Source organism: Coregonus clupeaformis, chromosome 37, assembly GCF_020615455.1.
Source record: "Coregonus clupeaformis isolate EN_2021a chromosome 37, ASM2061545v1, whole genome shotgun sequence".
NCBI classification, from domain to species: domain Eukaryota; kingdom Metazoa; phylum Chordata; class Actinopteri; order Salmoniformes; family Salmonidae; genus Coregonus; species Coregonus clupeaformis.
In genome coordinates, this window is record NC_059228.1 from 7,580,201 (window position 1) to 7,600,614 (window position 20,414).

Sequence of the window (20,414 nt, forward strand, 5' to 3'; positions counted from 1 at the left end):
ACTCGGTCAGTCTACAAAAACGTGTATTTCTATTAATGTGCATGATCCGCATTAGCCTTTTGTAAACACATTAAAGGACATAAAAAATACATGTTGTTAGATCCATTTGGGGAATAATTCACGAAATATAGCATAGCACCAGTTAATTCTGGAAAACGTGTCCGCTACACACAAATTCGCATAAATCCTTCATAAATTGCAATATCAAATAATTTGACAGTATGAATGAGTAAACACACGATTTATTTGCGTAAAATGAACATAATTTGTAAGTCGCTCTGGATAAGAGCGTCTGCTAAATGACGTAAATGTAAATCGAATCAAATGAAACAAGGCCTCTCTCATTTGCTGCATGATAAGACCCACTATATTGAATTGGAATAAACAATAGGTCTACATTTCCGCAGACACTAATCATCATTTATCAAATAAATTCACTACAATACTATATCTTGTAGTTTCAAGGTATAACCGATAATAATATAATAGTATATTATTATACAATTTCTAATGATAATTCCAATAATAATAATAGGTAAAACAAATAATAAATACTAAAAAACGAATAATAATATTACATTAATAGTAGTATGGTAGTTCTGTTTTCTAGTATTAGGCTGCTAAAATCATATGACCTTTCAGTATTGTTGATAATTCATTATGGTTGTAGTTAGGCTATTACCATCAAATCTAACCATCTACATATGACGCTATAGCCTAGGCCTAATACAGGCATATTTGGTGAATTGTAACCAATTAAATAAAACAAATGAATACGTTGATTTGATTGGACATCCATAATCCTTTGACAACCTATCCAGCAAAGTATTGAGTTCCTAGTGGCTAGTGGTGATTGCATTCTGCCTCCAATTGCAACGAGAGAAGGGACAACACAAACATTTTGATAACAAGGAGTAGGCGCGCTGTGTGTGGATGAGGGAGAGAGAGAGAGAGAGAGAGAGAGAGAGAGAGAGAGAGAGAGAGAGAGAGAGAGAGAGAGAGAGAGAGAGAGAGAGAGAGAGAGAGATGCTGACGAGCTATAATGCTATTTGACACTTCTGTTTATGATAAATCATTTAACTCGGGACAGCAGAAGGCTATTCACATGTGGAGAGTGGAAGGTCTAGAACTGCACCAAATGACAAATTAAGTTACTGGACGTATACTGAATTACTTTATTTTCTATTGTGCAGGTTTTGAGGATTTTATTCTCCAATAACTTTCAATCACTGGATCCGCTATATAAAGAGGTGACCTATAATTAGCGCGCTTCTTGCGTTTACATTAAAATGTAGTCTTACCATCGGCATCGACGGGACAAAGGACAGGAGCTTATTCATCAAAACATCTATTAGTAACCGACAGACTACAATTAACATAAAGCTGTTATTTACTTGGAAGAAGCAACGAATTGACTGCAAACGAATTGACTGCAAGGAGGTCCATATTCATTCCCAGTATTTGACCCTTTAAATATAGGATATGTTGTGCCATATTTTGTGCTGTAATAATATTTCCACTATATTCTTGATTTTACTTGTGTGTTCCCCCTAGAATCAGTTAATATTTTTTCCCAGAAATAACTTCTTGCTTTCCCTCAATATATTATAGGCTTCATAATGGACATGCAAGTTATTTTCGAGGAGATGACCTGGCCATCGCCACGGAGTATATTATTGGGGTCTTTGACATTTCTCTTTGCCATGCACCTGTGGCGCAGGATTAGGCGGAACTGGGAAGTACACAGCCCGCCTGGACCGTTCGCTTGGCCGGTCATTGGGAACGCAATAGAGGTTGGGAAAACTCCTCACCTCTATTTCTCTCGCATGGCACGGAAATATGGGGATGTCTTTCGAATCAAACTTGGCTGCCGGGACGTTGTGGTGCTGAATGGCGACGCAATCAGGCAGGCGCTCATCAAAAAGGGATTTGATTTCGCAGGCAGACCGGACTTTACCTCTTTTCAATACATTTCCAATGGCGATGGCATTGCTTTTGGAACATTCAGCGAATGGTGGAAAGTGCACCGAAAAGTAGCCCAATCTACTGTTCGGATGTTTTCCACCGGCAACACGAACACCAAAAAGGCCTTCGAAAACCACGTTGTCTGCGAAGTTAGGGAGCTGCTCCGTCTTTTCCTGGGAAAAACGAAAGAGCACAAATATTTCCAGCCGATGACATACTTGGTGGTATCAACAGCTAACATAATGACCGCGGTGTGCTTTGGAAAGAGGTATTCCTACGACGACGCAGAGTTTGCGCAAGTGGTGGGACGAAATGACCAATTCTCCCAAACAGTGGGGGCTGGGAGCATCGTTGATGTGATGCCTTGGCTCCAGTATTTTCCCAACCCAATAAAAACAATTTTTGAAAATTTTAAAGAGCTCAACCAGGAGTTTAGTAAATTTATCGTTACTAAGGTTGTCGAGCATCGACAGACCATTCAGTCAAGCACAATCCGGGACATGACAGATGCTTTCATCATGGCATTGGACCATTCTCAGGACAGCTCGCCCGGGGTCTCACCAGGCAAAGATTATGTGCCACCCACTATTGGTGATATTTTTGGAGCAAGCCAAGACACACTGTCTACTGCACTCCAATGGATCATTCTGATACTTGTGAGGTAAATAGTCTACATATTAATTTGGAATCAGTTTAAGTGAAATGAAAGTACTCTTTTTACCATAGGCTATAATATGTTCTATTAACAATGCATTTGATATTTTAGTCATTAAGCAGACGCTCTTATCCAGAGCAACTTACAGTTAGTGCATTCATCAATTCACAATAGCCTACATGCTTTAAGTTGAGAAAACCTATGCGTAAAACAGAAAAAGCAATTTTGTCTTGGGAAAATGATCCTACCTAATATACTAGTATGCCACTATCTCACAATCAACATAAAACATCGAAAGAGTACTATGCTCTGCTCTTTCATTGCTGGCAGACTACTACTGTACCTGCTCTTGTGTTCGGCACTTCAGTAGCAGAACTAGGATGTTACGTAATAGTCTTAAATAGCAGAAGAGCCCAGGCAGGTATTGGAAGCCTAACACGAGGGCTCCGCTGTACTGAAATCTCGCTTGAGAAAAATAAAGTAATCTGAACCGTAGAACATCATGATGTGAGTTGCCAGTTTGCGCCGGGAAAAAGAAAACTGTTTAGATAGTAATTAATGAAATGTTTATTTTGTCCAGTATTTGGTACTTACTTGTAGCCTATATCAACCTGTTGCCCATAGTTACCCACCAAAAATGATTAATGTATTGAGTATGCCCCCAGTGTTGAAATAGAGGTTAGCTTCCCAATAGGAAATTATTTAGCCTACATCTCAATGAACAAAGATACCTGTGTTCTGAGTGTTCACTTTAGACCGTTTCCTATATAGGTTTCCTCAAATCCAGCTGCGTCTCCAAGAGGAAGTGGACAAAGTGGTCTACCGGAGCCGTCTGCCCACCATCGAGGACCAGTCGCAGTTGCCTTACGTGATGGCCTTTATCTACGAGGTGATGCGCTTCACCAGCTTTGTGCCGCTCACCATTCCCCACAGCACCATTACCGACACTACCATCATGGGCTACACCATCCTTAAGGACACAGTGATCTTCATCAACCAGTGGTCCAGCAACCACGACCCCACCAGGTGGACACACCCGGAGACCTTTGACCCCCTGCGCTTCCTGGACCAGGACAGCTCTTTGAACAAGGACCTGGCCAGCAGCGTGCTCATCTTCTCCTTGGGAAAGAGGCGGTGCATCGGAGAGGAGTTGTCCAAGATGCAGTTGTTCCTATTTACAGCATTGCTGGCACACCAGGCCCACTTTAGTCCCGACCCGGACAAGCCGCCGACCATTGACTACACCTACGGGCTGACCCTGAAGCCCAATAACTTCTCCATAGCAGTACATCTACGGGACAGCATGGAAGTCTTGGAGGAGGCTAGCCAAAAGCCCCTCTATGGGGAGACCCAGGAGGAAACAGGTGACTCCAGATCAGACTGAGAATAGAGTTGCTAAAAGCATTTAAAAAATGGTAAATGAAGCTTGAAAGAAAAAAAACACTGAAGTAGATTCATGAACTGCAATTCATCCTCATGTGCCATCAGGTATCAGCTACTATATAGTTATAAATATATTTATGAACTGAACACTCAGGCAAAACACCCTTCATATAAATCTACACTACCGTTCAAAAGTTTGGGGTCACTTAGACATTTCCTTGTTTTCAAAAGAAAAGCATTTTTTTTTGTCCATTAAAATAATATCAAATTGATCAGAAATAAAGTGTAGACATTGTTAATGTTGTAAATGGCTATTGTAGCGTCTTTATGGAATATCTACATAGGCGTACAGAGGCCCATTATCAGCAACCATCAGTCCTGTGTTCCAATGGCACGTTGTGTTTGCTAATCCAAGTTTATAATTTTAAAAGGCTAATTGATCATTAGAAAACCCTTTTGCAATTATGTTAGCACAGCTGAAAACTGTTGTGCTGATTAAAGAAGCAATAAAACTGCCCTTCTTGAGACTAGTTGAGTATCTGGAGCATCAGCAATTGTGGGTTCGATTACAGGCTCAAAATGACCAGAAACAAAGAACCTTCTTCTGAAACTCGTCAGTCTATTCTTGTTCTGAGAAATGAAGGCTATTCCATGCGAGAAATTGCCAAGAAACTGAAGATCTCGTACAACGCTGTGTACTACTCCCTTCACAGAACAGCACAAACTGGCTCTAACTAGAATAGAAAGAGGAGTGGGAGGCCCCGGTGCACAACTGAGCAAGAGGACAAATGCATTAGAGTGTCTAGTTTGAGAAACAGACGCCTCACAGGTCCTTAACTGCCAGCTTCATTAAATAGTACCCGCAAAACACCAGTCTCAACGTCTACAGTGAAGAGGCGACTCCAGGATGCTGACCTTCTAGGCAGAGTTGCAAAGAAAAAGCCATATCTCAGACTGGCCAATAAAAATAAAAGATTAAGATGCGCAAAAGAACACAGACACTGGACAGAGGAAGATTGGAAAAAAGTGTTATGGACAGACGATTCGAAGTTTGAGGTGCGGATCACAAAGAAGAACATTTGTGAGACGTAGACCAAATTAAAAGATGCTGGAGGAGTGCTTGATGCCATCTGTCAAGCATGGTGGAGGCAATGTGATGGTCTGGGGGTGCTTTGGTGGTGGTAAAGTGGGAGATTTGTACAGGGTAAAAGGGATCTTGAAGAAAGAAGGTCATTTTGCAACGCCATAAACATACCCTGTGGACGGCGCTTGATTGGAGCCAATTTCCTCCTACAACAGGACAATGACCCAAAGCACAGCTCCAAACTATGCAATAACTATTTAGGGAAGAAGCAGTCAGCTGGTATTCTGTCTATAATGGAGGGGCCAGCACAGTCACCGGATCTCAACCCTATTGAGCTGTTGTGGGAGCAGCTTGACCGTGTGGTACGTAAGAAGTGCCCATCAAGCCAATCCAACTTGTGGGAAATCTTTACAGATTACCTCAACAAATTGACAACTAGAATGCTAAAGGTCTACAAGGCTGTAATTGCTGCAAATGGAGGATTCTTTGACGAAAGCAAAGTTTGAAGGACACAATTATTATTTCAATTAAAAATCATTATTTCTAACCTTGACAATGACTACATTTCCTATTCATTTTGCTATATTTCCTATTCAAACTCATTTCATGTATGTTTTCATGGAAAACAAGGACATTTCTAAGTGACCCCAAACTTTTGAACGGTAGTGTATATTTTCTTTGTTTTACAGGTAATCACTCAAATGACTATGGATTACAAAAATGCAACTTTTAAATTTCTTAAATAAGTTATTGCACTGATGTTTGCATATATTTCACTGGAACACGCCAGAACATACAATAGCTTACAGTGGGCATCTGTGGGCGGTGGCCTGTTCTTTTACACCTGTTTGATACTTCATTTACTGTATTTACTGGAATACTGACCAATTGGAGTTGATTCAGTCATTTTACTTTTCCCACCATCTCAGAGAGTACTGTGTGTACCTTTTATGTCCCAAATGTATCTCCCAACAAGGTCAATATGATACAGAGAGAATATTGATATACTTATTATAGTAAATATAGCTAAGTAGGTAGATAGTAATACCGACCTTATTACTATTAAATACAAACATTATGTAGTTTACTCAACTTTGACAAATGTGTTGAGACGACTCTGGAATGTAAATATGCAGAACTTTCCTGCTCCAAAGTTGAGTAAACTAGAAATCATGTTGCAGCTGTTTGGCTTGATTTATTAAACAATATGGTATTAAACAAAATTGTGGTAGTAATAACCTTTGTAGCAATATTAGCAAAAATATGTGATTTGGTCCGAAGAATGAGAGTTCAATCCCGTTCCTCAACTGTGCCATAACTAAACTGATTGGTTGGACCAAATAAGTGGTCAGATGTAACATTGCATAGGCCACTACTGGTTTAATAACTAATGTCACTTGTTACAGGCTAGTAAGTACTAGCAGTTCCATGCAGTTATGCAGTACTACTTTATACTGTATACTCTTGAAAAACAGAATTGTCAATAGTAAGTAGGCTACTTACAAACCTGTACTTAAATACATATTTTAACTGAATTCCATCTAATTTACACTGGAATAAGGCCATAAGTATTGTTATGTTTTGCCTAAGTGCTTCTGATTGTTGATTAACTTATAGCCTGTTCCAATAGACAAGCCTGGGGTACACTAAGGGTACATTGTTTACGAATGTAGCCTGTGTCTGTGAACTGCTGTAACATACATTTGTTCAATTGAAATACAAATGTTTTATCTATATTGGGTTAGTGTTATTTTGAATATAATCATCTGCCGCAAAAAGTGCTCTCTTTTTTATTGTTTCTTGTTCTCTTCGAGTGCTATGTCTTCATAAGCTTGAACGTCCAAAAGGATGCTCTGCAAAAGTTCTTTATAGATACACCATATCATTTAGATTCTTTATTTAAGATGCCAGTTATCGAATGATTTATTCTCCATGTTGTATTAAATACAGAACATAAACATAACATTACTGCAACTGTGATGTTGCTCTTGTGAGAGGATTTTATGATATCTATTTGAACTGATGACATTGGGTTGATGAGTACAGATAATATGTGTGATATTGTACACTTCATACTAAATTAAAGGACATTTTATTCTTCCTTGATTTGTAACTAGTGTATTTATTATACTGATATGAGTTGGAGTAACAAGAGATTGCGTTTTGTTTTTATTTTAACACATGCCTCAGAATAGGAGGTATATCTAACCAGCTTTTGAGTAGGTACGGGCTCATTCTTACCAAAATAAAAAGTACAGTGTGGGCAGGTAGAATAAAAATAGAATGCTGATACTGCAGTGTTTAGGAATACACAAAGGTTATTTAAAAAGTCACTCAACACTTCCATCTTTCAAACTCACTATGGCTGAGAATTCCTATTTTTAAATGACCGGTTCAATTGTTTCAGAAAATAGAACAACCTTTACTGGTGTATTTTCTGAAATGGCAGAATTATTATTATAAATACACTGTCTCATAGTTTGCTACAGTAGATTTCATTACCGTCTTATTTCAGCAAGCACATTTATTGTATTATGGGCACATAGCCATCTCATGTTGGAACAAAAGGGAAGTGTTTAGGAGAGCCCTTTCCTTGCGGTACATTTTATCTCGCTCACCCAGAACATCCTGTACTTGATCAGCGAGATGCTTGCAGCCAGACAGCCAGCTTGGAGTGCGTGACAAATTCAGATAAAGCCAGACGATTACTGATATGCCACTCCCTTATGCTCTCCCTTTTACAGAATAGAAAAGGAGGAGAGTCAAAAAAAAAGATTTGCCTCAGATCTCAGCGTGAAGGAAAAGCATAGATAGACAAGACTCGGAAATGCGGCACATGTCAAATAATTGCGGGGTTGTGAGGGTTTGATTTTTGGTAAAGGATTTTTCAAAAAAACAAACAAACCATATTCCAACATAAAGGCAGAACTCTGCATTCAGGGTCCAAAGCGCTCTTCAGTCCTCATCCTACACACATGACCCTATGGATGGTGGCGGACATGTTGAATGCACCTTAAACATCATATTTGGCATTGAGCGTTATCCTTGATAACGTCAGCTTCAGGGTTATTACTAGACCACAATACAGCCCTTGCTAAACCTCCCCTCTTGGGTTACAGTAAGGACTCTAAGGTAGCACTCTACTACTACTTTATACCCCACACAAGCCAGGAGAGAGTAATGAGTGTTGACCTGGCAAATGAAAGAAGAAGCCTTACACCTCTGAAAATCCAGGCAACTTCCTGAAATGATCACAAACATCTGTGAGTAGGGTGGGAGTCATACAAACCAAGAGAGCACGTTGGTTGGGTGTGTGGGGGATAGGGCACAGTACAGATGTTTGGTGGAATATTAAACAGAGTTCTACAACATGATAAGTCCTCTTCCCCACTACCCACCTCCAGTAGAGCAGAACAGTGACTGACCATCTTAAGACTAAAACTGACTTACAGTGCTTTCAGAAAGTTTTCACACCCCTAGACTTTTTCCACATTTTGTTGTGTTACAGACTGAATTTAAAATAGATTCATTTGAGATTGTGTGTCACTGGCCTACACACAAAAACCCATAATGTCAAAGTGGAATTATGTTTTTCAACATATTTACAAATTAATTAAAAATGAAAAGCTGAAATGCCCTGAGTCAATAAGTATTCAACCCCTTTGTTATGTCAAGCCTAAATAAGTTCAGGAGTAATGGCGCCGAAGGAGATGCTGCCGTTTTACGGGCTCCTAACCAATTGTGCTATTGTATTTTTTTATCCGTGTTATTTTTAACTTATTTTGAACATATTGTTTCTGCCACCGTCTCTTATGACCGAAAAGAGCTTCTGGATATCAGGACAGCGATTACTCACCTCGTACTGGACAAAGATATTTTCTTTAAAGAGTCGGATGCGAAGGATATCCTACAGACAACCGACAAGGACCAAATCCCCGTCATTCGCATGAGGAAGAGACAGCGATATCGGGGACGTAGATCGGGGTGCCTTGTAAGGATCCGACGGAGAGTGGGTAATCTGCCTTTACCATCTGTCCGATTAGCCAACGTACAATCATTGGATAACAAAATATATTAACTACGATCATGGATATCCTACCAACTGTAATATCTTATGTTTCACCGAGTCGTGGCTGAACGACGACATGGATAACATACAACTGGCGGGATATACACTGCATCGGCAAGACAGAACAACTGCCTCCGGTAAGACAAGGGGTGCGGTCTGTGTATATTTGTAAACAACAGCTGATGCACAAAATCTAATATTAAGAAAGTCTCTAGGTTTTGCTCGCCTGAGGTAGAGTATCTCATGATAAGCTGTAGACCACACGATTTACCAAGAGAGTTTTCATCTATATTTTTCGTAGCTGTCTATTTACCACCACAAACTGATGCTGGCACTAAGACTGCACTCAATGAGCTGTATAAGGCCATAAGCAAACAAGAAAACGCTCTTCCAGAGGTGGCACTCCTAGTGGCCGGGAATTTTAATGCAGGGAAACTGTCATCCGTTTTACCTCATTTCTACCAGCATGTTAAATGTGCAACCAGAGGGAAAAACCTCTAGACCACCTTTACTCCACACACAGAGACGCGTACAAAGCTCGCCCTCCATTTGGCAAATCTGACCATAACTCTATCCTCCTGTTTCCTGCTTACAAGCACAAACTAAAGCAGGAAGCACCAGTGACTCGGTCAATAAAGAAGTGGTCAGATGACGCAGATGCTAAGCTACAGGACTGTTTTGCAAGCACAGACTGGAATATGTTCCGGGATTCTTCCGATGACATTGAGGAGTACACCACATCAGTCACTGGCTTCATCAATAAGTGCATCGATGACGTCGTCCCCACAGTGACCGTACGTACATACCCCAACCAGAAGCCATGGATTACAGGCAACATCCGCACTGAGCTAAAGGCTGCCGCTTTCAAGGTGTGGGACTCTAACCCGAACGCTTGTGTGTTGAACTGGAGCCGAAGAAGATGGCGGCCATGCGACTAGCTCTTAGGAAACTTTGCAGTATTTTGTTTTTTTACGTATAATTTGTTACATTATTAGCTCAGAAAGTGTTTTGCATTATTACATACAGCCGGGAAAATCTATTGGATATCAGAGTGGCGGTAACTCACCAGCATTACGACCAGGAATACGACTTTCCCGAAGCAGATCCTTTGTTTGCTCTCCCCAGGGCAATTGAACTGATTCCAGCGGCTGACCCAAAACATCGGCTGCGGAGGAGAAGCACTCGGAGCGGCGTGCTGGTTCGACTTAGGAGAAACGCACACCACCCACCGCTTCCAAGTATACTACTCGCTAATGTTCAGTCTCTGGTTGTCACGCTTGTTGAGAGACGGGTCGGACCAAGGTGCAGCGTGAAAAGCGTACATGTTTATTAACTCAATAAACATAAAACAAAACAAGAAACAACGTAACGTGACGTCCTCAGGCTATACACATACAAGCCTAAACGGAACAAGATCCCACAACTAAGGTAGGCAACCAGGCTACTAAGTATGATCCCCAATCAGAGACAACGAGCAACAGCTGTCTCTGATTGGGAATCACACCTGGCCAAACATAGAAATACAACCTAGATCTACCACATAGAAATACACTAACATAGATCTCAACAGAAAACTCACACCCTGACCCAACCAACGAGAGTTCTCTCGATCAGGGTGTGACAGTACCCCCCCCCCAAAGGTGCGTACTCCGGCCGCACCAACCTGACTCATTAGGGGAGGGTCCGGGTTGTCCTTCGTCCTCTGAGGCGGATCCGGCTCCGGGTGTGACGACCTCTCCCTCTCTGCCTCCCCATTGCGCCCCTGGTCTGGTCTGGACCTCGGCGCGATGCTTCCCCTCTCCTTCCTCTCATGATGCACCAAGCCCTGTCTGGACCCTGGTGTGGGAGACCCCGAACCTGGAGAGGGGCTGACGTCTGGGCCTGGATCGACAATCCTCCCACGATGCACCAAGCCCTGTATGGACCCTGGTGTGGGAGGCCCCGACCCTGGAGAGGGGCTGACGTCTGGGCCTGGAGTAGAGCCGCTGTCTGGAGCTGAACTGGACCCCGGTGGAGCGGACCGCTCTGGCTCCGGAGTGGAGCCGCTGACCGCAGCTGGACTGGGCACCGGGGGAGCGGACTGCTCTGGCTCCGGAGTGGAGCCGCTGACCGGAGCTGGAATAGGCACCGGTGGAGCGGACTGCTCTCGCTCCGGAGTGGATCTGCTGACTGGAGCTGGACTGGGCACCGGTGGAGCGGTGTGCTCCGGAGTGGAGCAGCTGACCGGTGCTGTACCAGGCACCAGTGGAACGGGCACGGGCTGTGCCGGACTCGGGACACGCACCACTGGTCTGGTGCAAGGAGCAGGAACGGGCCGGGCCGGACTGGAGACACGCACCACAGGTCTGGTGCGGGGAACAGGTATGGGCCGTGCCGGACTGGAGACACGCACCACTGGTTTGGTGCGAGGAGCAGGTACGGGTCGTACTGGACTGGATACGCGCACCACAGGTCTGGTGCGAGGAGCAGGTACGGGGCTTACCAGGCTGGCGACACGCATCACTGGTTTGGTGCGGGGAGCAGGTACGGGCCGTACCAGGCTGGAGACACGCACCACTGGTTTGGTGTGGGGAGCAGGTACGGGGCGTACCGGGCTGGCGACACGCACCACTGGATTGGTGCGGGGAGCAGGTACGGGCCGCTGGCACAGGACGCACTGGGCTGTGAATGCGCACTGGTGACACAGTGCGTAGGACTGGCACAGGATATACTGGACTGTGGAGGCGCACTGGAGACCAGGAGCGTTGAGCCGGCACAACCCGTCCTGGTTGGATGCCCACTTTCGCGCGACACGTGTGGGGTGCTGGCACAGGACGCACTGGGCTGTGAATGTGCACTGGCGACACAGTGCGTATCTCCGCATACCTAGGTTACTCAATGAACACACGCTCCCTCCCTGTTGCCTGACCAGCTCCTCTCTCCGTGCCTCCACTACTTCCTTCTCCCTTTGAGCCTCCTGTAGCGCCTCCCTCTGAACGGATAACTCCTGCTCCCTCTGAGCTAACAGCCCCCGTAACGTGGTGTCCTCCTCTCTCAGACTGCTCCAGTCCTTCTCTCTCTCTCGTCAATTCTCCCCCAGTGAGGACTCCTCCGGGAGCCCCCACGAGTTAGGGAACAGAACCTCATCGTCGTCGTCATCCTTCGACTCCTCTGTGTAAAACTGTTCCCATTCCTGTTCCCATGGTCGTAGGGACTCCAACTGGAACCCCACCGGGTGCAGTGGTCGGGGCTCTTCTCTCTCGATTCCCGACCACCCCTCTAGCCCCCCCCAAAAAAATTATTGGGGTTGCCTCTCGGGCTTCCTCAGCGGTTGGTCCCGTTGGCGTTGTTGTTGATCCTCTCTTGCCAAGGCCTGTACCTTCACCCAGGGTCCTTTACCAGCGAATATCTCCTCCCATGACCACCATTTGCCCACCTGTGAAAAAGGTGTGCTTGGTCCTTTTGTGGTGGGATCTTCTGTCACGCTCGTTGAGAGACGGGTCGGACCAAGGTGCAGCGTGAAAAGCGTACATGTTTATTAACTCAATACATTAAAAAAAAAAAAAAAAACGTAACGTGAAGTCCTCAGGCTATACACATACAAGCCTAAACGGAACAAGATCCCACAACTAAGGTAGGCAACCAAGCTACGTAAGTATGATCCCCAATCAGAGACAACGAGCGACAGCTGTCTCTGATTGGGAATCACACCCGGCCAAACATAGAAATACAACCTAGATCTACCACATAGAAATACACTAACATAGATCTCAACAGAAAACTCACACCCTGACCCAACCAACGAGAGTTCTCTCGATCAGGGCGTGACACTGGTTAACAACCTCGACAAGCCACGGACAAGGATTCCTTTCCAGAGAGACATCAAGGCCTGTAACATACTTTGTTTCACAGAAACATGGCTCTTTGGGATATTCTGTCGTAATTGGTCCAGCCAAATGGGTTCTCAGTTCATTGCGCAGACAGGAATAAATATCTCTCCGGGAAGCAGAAGGGCGGAGGTGTGTGTTTCATGATTAACGACTCATGGTGTAATTGTAGTAACATACAGGAACTCAAGTCCTTTTGTTCACCCGACCTAGAATACTTCACAATCAAATGCCGACCGTATTATCTCCCAAGATAATTTTATTTGGTTATAGTCATGGCCATGTATATCCCCCCTCAAGCCGATACCACGATGGCCCTCATAGAACTTCACTGGACTTTATGCAAACTGGAAAACACATATCCTGAGGCTGCATTTATTGTAGCCGGGGAATTTAACAAAGCAAATTTGAGGACTAGGCTGCCGAAGTTATATCAACATATCGACTGTTGTACTCGCGCTGCTAAAACCCTTGACCATTGCTATTCGAACTTCCGGGATGGTTATAAGGCCCTCCACCGCCCTCCTTTCGGCAAATCTGACCACGACTCCATTTTGCTTCTCCCTTCCTATAGGCAGAAACTCAAACAGGAAGTACCTGTTCTAAGGACTATTCAACGCTGGTCTGCCCAATCGGAATCCACGCTTCAAGATTGTTTTGATCACGCGGACTGGGATATGTTCCGGGTAGCTTGCGAAAATAATTTAGACGAATACACTGAAACGGTGACTAAGTTTATCAGGAAGTGTATAGGTGATGTTGTGACCACTGTGACTATTAAAACCTACACTAACCAGAAACCGTGGATAGATGCCAGCATTCGCGCAAAACTGAAGCGCAAACCACTGCATTTAACCATGGCAAGGTGACTGGGAATATGGCAGAATACAAACAGTGTAGCTACTCACTCCGCAAGGCAATTAAACTGGCAAAACATCAGCATAGAGACAAAGTGGAGTCGCAATTCAACGTCTCAGACACGAGACGTATGTGGCAGGGTCTACAGACAATCATGGACTACAAAAGGAAAACCAGACACGTCGCCGACACCGACGTCTCGCTTCCAGACAAGCTAAACACCTTCTTCGCCCGCTTTGAGGATAACACAGTGCCACCGACGAGGCCCACTACCAAGGACTGTGGCATCTCCTTCTCCGTGGCCGACGTGAGTAATACGTTTAAGCATGTTAACCCCCGCAAGGCTGCCGGCCCAGACGGCATCCCTAGCCGCGTCCTCAGAGCATGCACAGACCAGCTGGCTGGTGTGTTTACGGACATACTCAATCTCTCCCTTTCCCAGGCTGCTGTTCCCACATGCTTCAAGATGGCCACCACTGTTCCTGTACCCAAGAAAGCAAAGGTAACTGAACTAAATGACTATCGCCCCGTAGCACTCACCTCTGTCATCATGAAGTGCTTTGAGAGACTAGTCAAGGATCATATCACCTCTACCTTACCGGTCACCCTAGACCAACTTCAATTTGCTTACCGCCCCAATTGATCCACAGATGATACAATCGCCATCACACTGGCCTATCCCATCTGGTCAAGAGGAATACCTATGTAAGAATGCTTTTCATTGACCATAGCTCAGCATTCAACACCATAGTACCCTCCAAGCTCATCATTAAGCTTAAGGTCCTGCGTCTGAACCCCGCCCTGTGCAACTGGGTCCTGGACTTCCTGATGGGCCGCCCCCAGGTGGTGAAGGTAGGAAACAACATCTCCACTTCGCTGATCCTCACTCAACACTGTGGCCCCCTCCTGTACTCCCTGTTCACCCATGGCTGAAGAAATTTGGCTTGGCACCTAAAACCCTAACAAACTTTTACAGATGCACAATTGAGAGCATCCTGTGGGGCTGTATCACCGCCTGGTACGGCAACTGCACCGCCCGCAACCGCAGGGCTCTCCAGAAGGTGGTGCGGTCTGTCAAACGCATTACCGGGGGCAAACTACCTGCCCTCCAAGACACCTACAGCACCCGATGTCACAGGAAGGCCAAAAAGATCATCAAGGACATCAACCACCCGAGCCGCTGCCTGTTCACCCCGCTATCATCCAGAAGGCGAGGTCAGTACAGGTGCATCAAAGCTGGGGACCGAGAGAATGAAATACAGCTTCTATCTCAAGGCCATCAGACTGTTAAATAGCCATCACTAGCACACTAGAGGCTGCTGTTGCCTATTGAAATCACTGGCCACTTTAAGAAAAGGAACACTATTCACTTTAATAATGTTTACATATCTTGCACTACTCATATCATATGTATATACTGTATTCTATAATATTCTACTGTATCTTAGTCCATGCCGCTCTGTCATTGCTTGTCCATATATGTATATATTCTTAAATTCCATTCCTTACTATATTTGTGTGTATTGGGTATATGTTGTGAAATTGTTAGATATTACTTGAGCTAGAAGCACAAACATTTCGCTACACCCACAATAACATCTGCTAAACACGTGTATGTGACAAATAAAATATGATTTGATTTGATAAGAAATCCCGCTATGCCCTCCGACGAACCATCAAACAGGCAAAGCCTCAATACAGGACTAAGATTGAATCATACTACACCGGCTCTGACACTAGTCGGATGTGGCAGGGCTTGCAAACTATTACAGACTACAAAGGGAGGCACAGCCGCGAGCTGCCCAGTGACACGAGCCTACCAGACGAGCTAAATTACTTCTATGCTCGCTTTGAATCAAGCAACACTGAAGCATGCATGAGAGCATCAGCTGTTCCGGAGGACTGTGTGATCACGATCTCCGTAACCGATGTGAGTAAGACCTTTAAACAGGTCAACATTCACAAGGCCGCAGGGCCAGACGGATTACCAGGTCGTGAACTCCGAGCATGGGCTGACCAACTGGCAAGTGTCTTCACTGACATTTTCAACCTGTACCGGACTGAGTCTGTAATACCATCATGTTTCAAGCAGACCACCATAGTCCTTGTGCCCAAGAACAAGAAGGTAACCTACCTAAAAGACTACTGACCCATAGCACTCACATCTGTAGCCATGAAGTGCTTTGAAAGGCTGGTCATGGCTCACATAAACACAATTATACCAGAAACCCTAGACCCACTGTAATTTGCATACCATCCCAACCGATCCACAGATGATGCAATCTCTATCTCCACACTGTCCCACCTGGACAAAAGGAACACCTACAGTACGTGAGAATGCTATTAATTGACTACTGCTCAGCGTTCAACACCTCAGTCCCCTCCTGTACTCCCTGTTCACCCATGACTGCATGGCCAGGCATGACTCCAACACCATCATTAAGTTTGCCGACGACACAGCAGTGATAGGCCTGATCACAGACAACGATGAGACAGCCTATTGGGAGGAGGTCAGAGACCTGGCCGTGTGGTGCCAGGATAACAACCTCTCCCTCAACGTGATCAAGACAAAGGAGATGATTGTGGATTACAGGAAAAAGAGGACCGAGCACGCCCCCATTCTCATCGACGGGGCTGTAGTGGAGCAGGTTGAGAGCTTGATGTTCCTTGGTGTCCACATCACCAACAAACTATCATGGTCCAAACACACCAAGACAGTTGTGAAGAGGGTACGACAAAGCCTATTCCCCCTCAGGAGACTGAAAAGATTTGGCATGGGTCCTCAGATACTCAAAAAGGTCTACAGCTGCACCATCGACTGGTTGGATCACTACCTGGTATGGCAACTGCTCGGCCTCTGACCGCAAGGCACTACAGAGGGTAGTGCGTATGGCCCAGTACATCACTGGAGCCAAGCTTCCTGCCATCCAGGACCTCTATACCAGGCGGTGTCAGAGGAAGGCCCTAAAAATTGTCAAAGACTCCAGCCACCCTAGTCATAGACTGTTCTTTCTGCTACCGCACGGCAAGCAGTACCGGAGCGCCAAGTCTAGGTCCAAAAGGCTTCTTAACAGCTTCTACCCCCAAGACATAAGAATCCTGAACAGCTAATCATGGCTACCTGGACTATTTGCATTACTTTGTAGGTGTCCATGCCTTGACAAATTGAGGCTGTTCTGAGGGCAAAAGAGGGGGTGCAACTCAATATTAGGAAAGTATTCTTAATGTTTTGTACACTCAGTGTATATATTCAGAAACCATTATGTTGGTACCGCTATCATCAGTTTACCACAGAGAGCGTTTGATTCTATTTGTTCTCTATCTTTCCTGGCTGGCAAAGTACCTGGATGTTGTCTTTGGGTTTTGAATCGGAATTTAGATAACTTAATTTGAAAACTGAATCAGAATGCGTCTGAGAAGTTGAATATATGAAACTTTGGTAAACTTGAAATTATATTTTTGGAATTTGACACACAGACAATGAATGCAATATCTACCATATTGAAACGGAATATATAAATATTGAATTTGTATATTTAAATACCTTGAAATTGAATTTTTAAACTGAATGCAATATTCATTCAATTCAATTTGAAATCATGAAATACAAGTTCTATTTATGAATGCAGTTATTCAATTTGTGGATTACAAATGCAAAAATATTGAATTCAAATTCGATGTCTTAATACAAACTCAAAATTATTGAATTAAAATAAATACAGTTTCAATGCTGCAGAAATGTTTTCCTACCCTTCCCCAGATCTGTGCCTCGACACAATCCTGTCTCAGAGCACCACGGACAATTCCTTTGACCTCATGGCTTGGTTTCTGCACTGACATGCACTGCCAACTGTGGGACCTTATATAGACAGGTGTGTGCTTTTCCAAATCATGTCCAATCAATTGTATTTACCACAGGTGGACTCCAATCAAGTTGTAGAAACATCTCAAGGATGATCAATGACCTTAATTTCGAGTCTCATAGCAAAGGGTCTGAATACTTATGCAAATAAGGTATTTCTGTTTTTAATTTTTAATAAATGTGCAAAAATAAATTAAAACCTGTTTTCGCTTTGTCATTATGGGGTATTTAATCCATTTTAGAATAAGGCTGTAACGTAATGTGGAAAAAGTCAAGAGGTATGAATACTTTTCGAATGCACTGTATTGCCTATGGTCCAGGACATTTACATAGTGTTGAAGCCAATTAATGAACAATGGACAATATTTGGATCCTACAGCTATCCTATTTTTGACAGTTTAGGCATATCTGTCATATCTTCTTTTCATTTTCATTTATGTTATTTTTTCTTCATTACCCACACTTACTCATCAAGTCTGGTAATTTAATTGTAAAGGTCTGAATTGGATACTTATTTTGTTTTGCTTTATTATTATTATTATTATTATTATTATTATTATTATTATTATTATTTGTAATACCTTAAGACCAAAAATAGGCTGCTTAATATATTTCATATGTAAGGGCGGGGGGAACCGGGGAGGGAGGGCTGGGGGCTAGGGAGGCTAGGGAAGGAGTTTAGAGAATGGGGGAGAGGGGGGAACAGTTTCCAGAGAGGGTCTTCTGCATCTTTATTTTACATCCATGGGCTTATCAACACTAAAGATGAGTAAGGGTGTAATCATAATAATACATAAGAAATTTAAAATTACCATTCTTGGTAAAGGTGAAGACCAAGAAGGTAGAATCACTTTCCTTAAATGTATCCATAATGGATAGAAAAACCTGCCTTTTATTAAAGTACCGACTACAGAATTTGCCATCCATCAAGTTAGACTCAACTATTACTTCCATGGTAATTGACCCAGTCGTCTACTGGCTAACAAGCTTCAAAGTAATTATCAATTACCAGATATTGCAACTATTGAATCTGAATCAAGTGAATTACTATCAGAACCCAAATTAATCAACCAAAGATTCTCCGGTTTCTATAAAGAATTGTACACCTCTGATTGTAAATTCACACCAAGCCACATCAAGTACATCTTTAAAGATATAAGAACTCCTCTTCTCTCAGCTGTTGAAGCTGGCTTGCTTAGAGCCCAAACCTCTCTCCATGAACTTAAAAGGGCATTGGATAACATGAATAAAGGCAAATGACCTGGTTGGGATTGTATTCCTCCTGAGTTCTATTAAATTTTTGAACCAATTAGGTCCAACTTTACTTGAAATTATTAGAAAAAGGATCATTTGGAAGAGATGTAAATAAAGCACAAATTTCGCTTTTATAAAAAAAGGTAAGTACGCCACCCAGTGCTCTCACTATTGCCCCCTATCTTTGATAAAAACAAACAAACAATTTTCTAAAATTCTGTCGTCCCATCTCGAAACGTATTTACCCAAATTGGTACAGCTGGACAAAAGCGGGTTTGTTAAAAAACAATTATTCTCATATAACCGCCGTCGTCAATTACATATCTTATATGCTTAATCAGAAACCAAAGCTCCTTTGGCAGTTCTATCTCTCGATGCAGAAAAAGCTTTTGATAAACTAGAATGGTCATATCTTTGGTCGGTTTTGGAACATATGGGACTTGGCTCCAATTTCATTATTATGATTAAAATACTATGTGCCAATCCCTCAGCCATAGTAATAACAGGCAATACCTAATCTGTTCCGTTCAAAATAACTACAAGTAGCAGGCAAGGTGATCCCATCTCACCTCTGCTATTTCTATTGTCTATGGAGCCCCTGACCCATGCAATTCGACAATCGAAAGAAATTACACCAATATCTCTCAATTCTATGGATCATGTCATCTCATTATACACCGACGATATCTTACTTTGTCTAGATAATATATCTCAATCCCTCCCAAAAGTTTTGAAGATCATAAACAAATTCAGCTCCATGTCCAGGCTCTGTCGTAGCCGGCCGCGACCGGGAGACCCATGGGGCGGCGCACAATTGGCCCAGCGTCGTCCAGGGTAGGGGAGGGAATGGCCGGCAGGGATGTAGCTCAGTTGGTAGAGCATGGGGTTTGCAATGCCAGGGTTGTGGGTTCGATTCCCAAGGGGGGGCCAGTATGAAAAATAAACTAACTGTAAGTCGCTCTGGATAAGAGTGTCTGCTAAATGACTAAAATGTAAATGTCAAATTATAAATCTAACCAAATCTGCCCTACTGCCTCTCAAACCTCCATCTGTATTTATGGAATCCCAATCGTTTCCCATTTTAAATATTTGGGAATAGATATACAGTACCTGTCAAAAGTTTGGACACACCTACTCATCCCAGGGTTTTTCTTTATTTTTACTGTTTTCTACATTGTAGAATAATAGTGAAGACATCAAAACTATGAAATAGTACATACGGAATCATGTAGTAACCAAAAACGTGTTAAACAAGTCAAAATACATTTTATATTTGAGATTCTTCAAAGTAGCCACACTTTGCCTTGATGACAGCTTTGCACACTCTTGGCATTCTCTCAACCAGCTTCATGAGGTAGTCACCTGGAATGCATTTCAATTAACAGGTGTGCCTTCTTAAAAGTTAATTTTGTGGAGTT

General features: G+C 43.4%; 1 protein-coding gene across 1 annotated transcript; it reads left to right on the forward strand.

Annotated features, from left to right (window-relative positions):
- The first annotated feature begins 1,098 nt into the window (after positions 1–1,098).
- LOC121553509 (cytochrome P450 1B1-like) lies at positions 1,099–4,209 on the forward strand. Its single transcript, XM_041866655.1, has 2 exons — positions 1,099–2,626; positions 3,392–4,209. The coding sequence occupies exons 1-2, from the start codon at positions 1,620–1,622 to the stop codon at positions 4,002–4,004; spliced, it is 1,620 nt and encodes a 539-aa protein (XP_041722589.1). The 5' UTR covers positions 1,099–1,619; the 3' UTR covers positions 4,005–4,209.
- Positions 4,210–20,414: the final 16,205 nt, after the last annotated feature.

Bases quoted from the DNA above. Each gene is read 5' to 3' on its own strand.
- LOC121553509 (XM_041866655.1), top strand. From the start codon at position 1,620: ATGGACATGCAAGTTATTTTCGAGGAGATGACCTGGCCATCGCCACGG. The intron at 2,627-3,391 runs GTAAATAGTCTA...TTTCCTATATAG, and splicing joins ATCATTCTGATACTTGTGAG to GTTTCCTCAAATCCAGCTGC.